The sequence below is a fragment of the Arachis duranensis genome, chromosome 10 (assembly GCF_000817695.3).
Source record: "Arachis duranensis cultivar V14167 chromosome 10, aradu.V14167.gnm2.J7QH, whole genome shotgun sequence".
NCBI lineage: Eukaryota > Viridiplantae > Streptophyta > Magnoliopsida > Fabales > Fabaceae > Arachis > Arachis duranensis.
In genome coordinates this window covers 2,005,668-2,016,143 of record NC_029781.3, presented here as the reverse complement: position 1 = coordinate 2,016,143, position 10,476 = coordinate 2,005,668, and the positions used below count along the sequence as shown (strand labels likewise).

Genomic DNA, 10,476 nt, shown 5'->3' with positions numbered 1-10,476 from the left:
CGTACTAGTCAAGGGAGTGAAGAATAGAATTGAGTTTAGTTGCTGTGCAGAGAATTGTTCTGTAGTAATGATAATGCAGATTTTATGAACTAGAGAATTGTATAGTTATATTACAAACTGAGTATATTATTACAGCTAACAATAGCTAAGTGCTTATATATAGAGAGGATACTAACTAACTAATAATAGAAAACAAACCAGAGAGCCAATTGATAAAATAGATTGGTCTTAAAGTATTCTTGATTTTCTTGAACACTAAGTTATTTCAGTAATCTTGCTCTTATACTCAACAATATGATTACGTGGAAGATTCCCTAATGACTAACTAGAGTTAAGAGTATGACCAAGAAAAACTCTCCAAGTGAAACCATTACGAGGATATAGATGTAGATTTACCTTGTTTTTCTTGGGTAAATACAACAACATAGTCACAAAGTAAATCTACATCTTTATCCTCATAATGTTTCACTTGGAGAGTTTTTCTTGGTCATACTCTTAACTCTAGTTAGTCATTAGGGAATCTTCCACGTAATCATATTGTTGAGTATAAGAGCAAGATTACTGAAATAACTTAGTGTTCAAGAAAATCAAGAATACTTTAAGACCAATCTGTTTTATCAATTGGCTCTCTGGTTTGTTTTCTATTATTAGTTAGTTAGCATCCTCTCTATATATAAGCACTTAGCTATTGTTAACTGTAATAATATACTCAGTTTGTAATATAACTATACAATTCTCTAGTTCATAAAATCTGCATTATCATTACTACAGAACAATTCTCTGCACAGCAACTAAACTCAATTCTATTCTTCACTCCCTTGACTAGTACGGTGGTACCTGAATTCATTGGGACTAGCAATCGAATGAACACAATAAAGATAAGTGTGAACATTCATAATCATTAGTCTCAAGCAAGCGTGATTTACAAGACCTGAATTCGTATATGCTGAATTATATATATATAAGTCTGATGCAGGATTTAATGTAAATAGACTAGGAACCTCAACTCCAAAAAAATTATAGTGGGTTGAAACTAAAATAAAAGGTAATACAGAAAGAAGAAACCTATTTTGCACATGATTTGCGTGTTTATCTAGGATCATTACAGACTTGAACAAGAATAATTTGTATCATAGAATGAGTCAACAAGCAATTGGCAAACCAAAGCCATACAGTGTGAAAAGAAAAATAACAATTTAAGTAATAGTATGAGACCATGAGCTATACTTGCGGAGTATATTTCCCGGTATTAGGTGTGCACATGCATACCTTCCAGAAGGGAGAAAATCTCCAAAAGCTAAAACGAGACCGAAGATGGCAACAACTATTCGTACTCCAATCTGCGTCACGATGGTTATGTGTACATATAAAGGAACATTTACATGCGGTAGAAAAGAAGAGATTTTTACCTTGGTAGCAAGGCCAATTGTCTTCTAGTCTGAAGATAGTGGTGGTGGTGCATCATAGTCAATGGGTCCAAACTGTTTTTAGTCGTCTGCTTTCTTTTGTTCAAGGGCAGACCTGAGCAATGTATAGCAAGTTCCCAAATTTGAGGTAGAAGAATTAAGAAATGAGTAAGGAAGACAAAGAGAAGAACTAAAGTTGTACTTTCTACCTGTGAAGTCGTTCTTTTTTTGGTATGAAACAGGTAAGAGAAATTAGATTAGGGTTCATGAGAAATGAATAAATTTTTTAGTGTATATGAATAATGAAATGTATTTTGGTTTTGATTTTTAAATTGATTCAGATTTAAAGATATAAATCTAAAGTTAATTGAATTTTGACTAAATTAAATGGATTAGGATAATTTTTGCTTAATGTTAAAAAAGGGATATTTAAGTCTTTTTGTAATATTAAATAAAAAATATTTTTTATTTTTATTAAAATATAAGAATAGTTTAGTAAAAATATTGATATGTTATATATTAAAAAAAATTAATTACTGACGTGGAAAATATAATTCACGTATCGTGTTTTAATTTATCCACATTTTTATCGTATCAGTACGTATAAATTTGTTATTGTACCGTAACAAACACCTAAAAAGAATGTTTTGTTTTAATTTGGATTCTATCATGATTAAATATTAAATGCCTTTCAAACAGAATGAGAATGAGCCGCTTGCTCCCTCTGCATGTTCTGTATTGATTTTGTTAAAAACTAGTTATGGAATATCGACTTCACATTAAAATAACTGAGTATTTGCCAAAGAAAATGAAAATATTTTGATAAAAAAGATAACAACTATTTTGTTAAGAACCAAAATCCGACTTCTCTAGATTTCTGAGCACAAAAAATATGTTTAACCTTCAATACTTAGAGTTAGCATCACATTTTAGTACAACTCAAATGCACACTGTTTTGTCGTATTAACCAACCAACTTCTTATATTATATCTTTTTAAAGGCTCATTTTACTTTAATATTTTATAGTAAAATATATAAGTAGTATACACAAAACGATATCTATAACATTTTTTTTTTTTTTACTTTGGTCAACTGTTATTGGTAATTGGTCACATATAAGTTAAAAAAAAATCTAAGAATATGTAACTCTTTTATTTATCAATATCAACAAAAAAATGCAGTTATTATTTATCATTTATATTGTATGAAAAAAAGTAAAAACAAAATATTACAAAATATTAACAGTAGGGCCTACGGATTCATTTTTCAAATATCAGTCTTATACCATTCTTCTGGGATTCTATCAAGGTCCAATTTCATGGTGCTGTTGAACATGTCATTCCTTACAGCAATGGGGTCCTTCAAATATAACAAGGAAAAACATTTAATATAAAAGAAACTATTATGTGAAATAATATCGTAATTGAAGGCATTGCCGTATCAATAGAAAAATTAAGATAAGAATCATAAGGCAAATAAATAGAACATAATTCAAGATTTAATACCAAGGGGCAGATGAATGCATCGAGGAGAGAATTATCGTCGTGAATGTAATCCTCTACTTTGAATGCTCCCCTGCGAAGAACAGTGACAGATAAGAACGTCTTGGGAGATGGTGGTGAAGCAGTATGAATGTCGAGATCGCCATCGTCGTGCATGGTGAAAGATAAGATGGACATGCAAAGAACCCTTATTGCATCATTCTCGAATTCCTGGCCACAGACTAGGGCACATACCATCCCACTGCCGAGGTCGATAAACTTGGAAAAACAGCCATGAAGGAAGGTCGGTTGATATTCACCGAACCACTTATCGATCGGTTGGTAAAAAACAACTCCTTTATCGCTGACAAAAAGTGCACAAACGGTGATGTTTGCCCAATCACCAGGGCGAGAAGTTGAACAGTCTTCATCGGCAGCCAATGACAACCATGAGAGTGCAACGTTAGTGTTAGGGCTACTGAGTCCTTCCACGCAGACAGAACCAGATGGAAAACAGTAACCAGCTTGTGGATGCTTGAAAGAATCCATGATTGCTTTTTCTTCATCCTCTTTCCAAATCTTGCTTTTGGTGTCAAAAACATAAAACCTTTCTTTGTTGTTGATCCGTACTTGCAAACATATTTGTTCACCAAGAACAAAGGTTGGAGTTTCCAAAACTATATCAAGATCCATGGGGTTGAATGGAAGACTCAAAGTGTCCCAACTTTTGGAACTGCCAAGAACCCAAAAACCCATTTCTGAGTTTTTTCCAGAGCATTTCAGAAAATATGTTTCACCGTTGATGCAAGTTTTGAAACAGTCCACCATAGCACTTGGTGGGTTCACTGTTGAGACAGTCTCTGTTATTATTTCTTTCCTCTCCACATCAAACTCATACGTTTTGTTGCATTTGTTCCATTCCCATGGGGAAGAAAGTTCTGATTCTGATGAGACTCCAGCCAGATAAATCTTGCATTCCTTTTCTATCAAGAAAGCTCCTTTCAAGTCTGGAATTTCATCCTCCTGATGATGTGGAACTTCCAAAACAAATTCAAATGGAGGAAAAGGCAAACTTCTCCAATCGGAACTTGGAATCTTTCTCAAGATCCAAACATGCATGCCTAAGATTTTTTTTGTGGTAACTAGGCATAAGAAAGCCATTGGAAATGGAAAAGAAGGTATGTAACAGGTTTTCTTTTAGTTTGGAAAGGGGAATGGGAAAACGAGTGTGTGAGAGTTTTTTCTTCTTGTGTGTGAATAACCAAACTTAGCAAAAGGGACGGAAAGAGAGTATTTGTAGTGTCTGAGTTTATTCGTTCTTCTCTTGATTTTATTAATACACTTATACATATTTTTATTGAATTTATAAATAAAAAAGATTAGAGGGCCAAATCTATACTTGAAGTTGAAGGTCTTGGAATGTTTATTGTTTAGAAGAAGAATTGTGAAAAGAAAAGAAAAATCAATTTTTTACGGGTGGTGGCAATTTCACTATAAAAAGTGATAATGCACCTTGGAAACACAATAAATAATTAAAGATAGTTTCCTCCAAAAAATAAAATAAAATAAAATAAATCACCATTTGGCAATTTAGTCTGCTAATATTATACCATTTCATGGTAAAGTAAAACAATTGAAGACTCCTGGTAAAAAAAAATGAGACATTAATTGATCACATCCTTGTTTTCATGTGATATAGCAAAATCTCATTCCACGTATCAACAGGACCTGGCAGGCACCAATGAACACAATCATTGACAGTAATGTTTTTATCAATGGCATGGCCATAACTATTGGGATGCCCATCTGGCCTCACCAGCATTGCTTCAGTTATATCAATCAAACCCAACTGCAAACCCTTCTTCTTAGCTTCGTTTTCTGCCTCTCTGAATTCTTCTATTTGTATTTGGTGCAATTCTTCTATTCCATATGGATGCACTGCCACCTTTTCTTCCACAGTGGTAACTAACTTTGTTCTATTACAACCACCACCAGTGTTCCACAGCCCATTCTCAAAGTGGTTCGGAGAGTGTGTCACCACAAATGTCAACCCCTTGAACCCTTTAAGATTTAAAATGGTCTTGAAAGCTGTTCTGAATGCGATCCTGTATCCATAGAAGTTGAGCTCAGTGTTGTTCTGGCATTTTTGACATCCAACAACGTGGCCGTGTTCCATGAATGTTAGCGGTCGGAAGAACCATTGTCCTCCAGAGAAGATCACAACGTCGAAGTCTTCAATTTGACTAGCCCAAGCTTCATCTGGTTCATCGAGATAAAGCTTCTCGGCAAGGTAGAAATTAGAACTATCATTGAGATAACTTTTGCTGGACTTGACTAGAAAGGGGGACCATAATAATGCAAGAGTGAAATTGTGATCAGGATAGAACCACCATTTGAAGTATGTGCTGTCTGATGCGTGTTTTCCTGTAATATCTTCAGGACGCGCAACCTGAAATAAATAGCTTAGAGCTCACTAGATCTATGAGAGTAACTAGTTTATGAATAAGTAGTAAGTAGCATTTATATATATATATATATATTTTTTCCACGGTTTCGAACCTCCGACACTTGTTTAAGCAAACTAGTGAACTAACCACTAGACCAACCCAACTTGGTTAGTAGCATTTATATTTGATACTCTGTTATAGTGTTGTGCACATGAATGAAATAAAAAACTAAAATGATTTGGGCTTGTGTTGAAATGTGCTATGAGCAGTTGTCAGCCCACTAAAATAAAAATATTTCTTGACAATAACAATAGTGGGTTGCCCTTGTAATCATTAACATAATAATATTACTTAAAAAGATTTTAATTATTATTTTCTTCAACCTTAGTGTACTAAAGAAAGAGCCTTAAAAGAAGACAAACACAATAAGTCAATAACACATAGGTCGAATACTAATTATTCGTTTGATTACAACCAAATAAAGGGCTAAATATTAAGTTCATGTTGCAGAATAATTGCCTGAGACTTCTGGAGTCTTTCATCAACTGTAATCATCCAAGTTTGTGAGAACTACTGTACTAGATTCACAAGCTAGTTTGCCACATATATAAAAAGTTAAAATTCATTTTTCTTGGTCAGTGTAGCCTCCTTCATACACTTCAAGAATTGAAACAAAACAGAACAGAACTGGGGGAAGAATCGAGGTATAATAGACTGGTTTGTTGATTAAGCTCAAAATTGAAGAGTAAAATACTAAAATTAATTACTTACAGAACTAAGGAGGCACAACAAGGACTCCATTTGATTTCTCCCGATTGAGTCCCCAACAAAGGCCATTGACTTCCCTTTGACCATCTTCAAGAACTGAGCAGCATCAAAGAGAGGAAGCTGACACTCATTAGGTTTCCATCTCCATTGAAGAAACTCCCTGTCAGGTCTTCCATGCAGAAGGCAATTCTGCTTGTCAAATATGAAAGGGCATGTCTCATTGCTGTAGTACGGTCCCTTCAGATAAGGAGTCCAGTTCCCAGAGAAAACATTGCAACTACTCCTTCTTGTTTCTTCTTTAGATTCAAAGCTTGTGGCAAATATCTTAGAAGCTGATAGATTCAAGGTTCTGAGGAGAGGAAAGAGGAGCAGTATCACAACAAGAGTGAAGGGTAACAGAACCACACCTCTGGGGATGTTTCTTGCTGCATAGTTGCACTTCAAAATCTCAGTACCCTCTAACTTCATCACACACAACTAACCTCAGCTTTCTTATTAGACTCAACTCTTCTCTGTTGCAAATGTAGATCTCCGGTTTCTTGTTTTTAGGAAACTGCGCTGAAATAATGGAAACTGTAACAAATGATAATTGTAATAAACAAAAATAAACATAGAAATATATTATTGAATATTGACAAGGTTTGGCTCTGGTCTGTACATGTTACTTGTATTTTGCCTTGGTAGCTGCTACTTACACTGCAGCGCCCTGCACTACACTCCTTAGTAATTTAAACACCGCAACTCAGAGATATTATATATACATATACTCTTTTTTATTTTTTAAAATAACATCTAAGTAAAATTTTTTGTCAATAAATGTTGTGAAAGAAAAGAAGTATATGATAAATTTAGTCTAATAATATTTACTGAACACTCTCCTGATTTTTTATAAAAAATAATACATAAAATTGGACAAATGAAATATATGATTAGGTACTTACTCCTTGATAAATGATTCGCAATTTTTAAAATTTGGCAATGCAACCAATATAAGAAGCTGACAGCAATTTAAAAACGAAATTTAATGTCATTTGGCACTTGCGACCTATGTTACCTAAGGTACTAAATTACGGTTGGAGACAACTAAGGTCCCACCACTTCTTCAAACAAATAAAATTCACGAGGAGCAAACTAATCCACCCTATACCTACTTTTAGCTGATTTCTTTCATATACCAAGTTCACTAGTGCGTGATAACTTAATTAGTGGTTGGGTGTGGGACACCAGAGAGTAGAAAAAATGGATATAAAAAGGTCAGAATAATCATCCTATCGATTCAGCAAAAGTTTAAACAGAAATTCATTTTAACTTTTATAATTATTATAGAACATAACTTGATTTTAACCAACTAAACTAATGCGTAATTCAATAAGCAAAAGAGTGTCTTTATCTTAAGAGTGATTACCTAAATCAGTTCCAAAATATTTTAAAATTAGACATTTTAGTTTTTAAGAAAAATTAATATACAAATTAATCTCCAAGATTTTACCCGACAGATAAATCAGTCCCAGTTCATTTTTTGGCAAAATAATTACCCAAATCAATCCCAAAAATTTAAAAATGGACATTTTAGTCCAAAAAAATTAATGTACAAATCAATTCCAAAGTTTCTCTTATTAATTGCATAATAATATTGTACTATAATTTTTTGTATTATTTAAACAACAATAATGATAAATTTATTCATATTATATATATATATACTTTGATTATATTTAATTCTTAACTATTATACTAAACTAAGTTATATTAAATACAAAAAATATTAAATAGTTTCAACTTTAAATTTTTTTGTAAAATAATCTCAATAATTTTATTGAACAACACTACTACTATTATTATTATTATTATTATTATTATTATTATTATTGAGTGACAATATATACATATATTTATTTATTTTTATGCAAAAATTCTTTTTATATTACATATATAATAATCTAATGAATAAATTTATCATTATTTTTGTTCAAAAATATATATATAATTATGTTATAATATAATGATAATAATAATAATAATAATTTTATTTTATTTTATTTTTGGATGGAGGACTGTTATGTCTAACAAAGAGAAATTGAAGATTAATTTGTACATTAAATTTTTTAGACTAAAATATCCATTTTTAAAATTTTTGGGGACAAATCTAAATAATTATTCTGCTGAAAAATGAACTAAAGACTAATTTATTTACTGGATTAACTTTGGATTTAGAGATTAATTTATTTATTAATTTTTTTTAGACTAAAATATCTAATTTAAAATTGATTTGGATAATTACTCTTAACTTAATTAGAGGTCTTTAAGTGGAGTAGGTAGTTGTGCGCATAAATGGTCTTACTCAATTTGAACATGTATGACATTAAAATACTTATGCTAAACAATTGAATATTATTGATCACATTTGCATTTTCAACAAATATAACAAAAACTCATTCCACGTATCAACAGGTCCTGGCATACACCAATGGACGCAGTCATTGATGGTAACATTTTTATGAATCGCATGCCCATATTTATTAGGATGCCCATCTGGTCTCATTAACATTGCATCAGTTATATCCATCAGAACAAATTTCAAACCCTTTTTCTTTGCTTCCTTTTCTGCTTCTAAAAACTCCTCCACCTGCATTTGATGTAACTCCTCTAGTGCATATGGAATATGCATTGCCACCTCATCTTCCATGCTAGCATATGGCATTGTTCTATTACAAGCCCCACCTTTGTTCCACTCTCCATTCTCAAAGTGATTCGGAGAGTGTGTCACCAAAAATGTTAACCCCTTAAACCCTTTAAGATTTACAATAGCTCTAAAGGCTGTTCTAAATGCTACTCTATATCCATGGAAGTCATGTTGAGTGTTGTTTTGACATAATTGACATCCAATAACTTGGTCATTCTGGATGAATGTTAAGGGCCTAAAGAACCATTGTCCTCCTGAGAAAATTATGAAGTCAAAATTCTGTATTTGACTAGTCCAAGCTTGATCTGCTTCATCTAGATAGAGTTTTTCCGCATTGTCCAAAGAAGTATCATTAAGGTAAGCTCTGGTGGATTTCACTAGAAAAGGAGACCACAATGTTGTAAGGGTAAAATTGTAATCAGCATAGAACCACCATTTGAAATACATCTCGTCTTTATAATTTGATATATGTTTGGTTGTAATATCTTCCGGATGAGAAACCTAAAATAAAAATACCAAATATTAATGGATAATTTAGATATATATAAAAATAGAGAAAATTCCACTCCCCTCTCCTGTGAGATGCTAAAATGACACTTCCCTCCCCTTTATTTTATAAATGTACATTTCCCTCCTTTCTAACTTTTAAAAAACCTCATTTTTAATCCATTTTAAACTTTTTGTGTTAACTAATATTAACTTTATCCATTTTTTAAGAAAAAAATTATTTTTTAAAAAAATATTCATTAGCAAAAATTTTATTTTTTATTATTAAATTTTGCTTAATAAAATATTCTTTAATAAATTATTTTTTTATTGATTAAATTGTATTTTTAAAAAAATTAATAATTATGTTATTTTTTTAAATACCCTTTAATAATTTTTTAATTATTAAATTATAATTTTACCAAAATTTTTGTTAACAATTTGTTTATATTTTACTATTAATTTTTCGATATCTATATATTATTTTAACATTAAATAAAAAATTTTTGTAAGATTATTTTTCAATATCAATAAATATTAATTGTTATACATATTACCAGTGGTAAGATTTTTTTATTTAATATTAAAATAATATATATTAATATAAAAAAATTAATAGTAAATATAAAAATAATTGTTAACAAAAATTTTAGTAAAATCACAATTTAATAATTAAAAAATTATTGAAAAATAGGTATCTTAGAAAAAAATAATTTAATTATTAATTTTTTTGAAAATATTTCGTTAAAAATACAATTTAATTAATAAAAGAATAATTTATTAAAGGATATTTTGGTAAGCAAAATTTAATGATAAAAAATAAAATTTTTGTTAATGGATATTTTTTCAAAAAATAATTTATTTTTTTTCATAAAAAATGGATAAAGTTAACATTATTAACACAAAAAATTTAAAATGGATTAAAGAGGAGGTTTTTTAAAAGTTAGAAGGGAAAAAAATGTACATTTATAAAATAGAGGGGAGGAGAGTGACATTTTAGCATCTCGCAGGGGAGGGGAGTGTAATTTTCTCATAAACGTATTGATGTATTTACGGTTGATTTTGTGCCTCCGAAGTTTGTACTTGTTCTCCAAATTATCGATCTTGTTCTTATAATGCTGTCATATAGGACATTCCATTAATTATCGGTGGGACTATATTGAAACTAAATGAAACTTTTTTTGATTCAAATAAAATCTTTTAAA

The 10,476-nt window shown here is 30.8% G+C and overlaps 2 protein-coding genes across 2 annotated transcripts; both read right to left on the bottom strand.

Moving 5' to 3' along the window:
* Window positions 1-4,286: 4,286 nt before the first annotated feature.
* On the bottom strand, window positions 4,287-6,618 carry LOC107468379 (protein trichome birefringence-like 19). The gene is made up of 2 exons (XM_016087664.3): window positions 6,106-6,618; window positions 4,287-5,336 (listed from the first exon to the last, which is right to left on the bottom strand). The coding sequence occupies exons 1-2, from the start codon at window positions 6,568-6,570 to the stop codon at window positions 4,560-4,562; spliced, it is 1,242 nt and encodes a 413-aa protein (XP_015943150.1). The 5' UTR covers window positions 6,571-6,618; the 3' UTR covers window positions 4,287-4,559.
* Window positions 6,619-8,500: 1,882 nt separating this feature from the next.
* Window positions 8,501-9,280, bottom strand: LOC127742599 (protein trichome birefringence-like 19). Its single transcript, XM_052255246.1, has one exon. It carries the CDS (start codon window positions 9,230-9,232, stop codon window positions 8,501-8,503), a length of 732 nt encoding a protein of 243 aa, XP_052111206.1. The 5' UTR covers window positions 9,233-9,280.
* Between the last annotated feature and the right edge of the window lie 1,196 nt (window positions 9,281-10,476).

Bases quoted from the DNA above. Each gene is read 5' to 3' on its own strand.
- LOC107468379 (XM_016087664.3), bottom strand. From the start codon at position 6,570: ATGAAGTTAGAGGGTACTGAGATTTTGAAGTGCAACTATGCAGCAAGA. The intron at 5,337-6,105 runs GTAAGTAATTAA...TATTTATTTCAG, and splicing joins TGTTGTGCCTCCTTAGTTCT to GTTGCGCGTCCTGAAGATAT.
- LOC127742599 (XM_052255246.1), bottom strand. From the start codon at position 9,232: ATGTATTTCAAATGGTGGTTCTATGCTGATTACAATTTTACCCTTACA.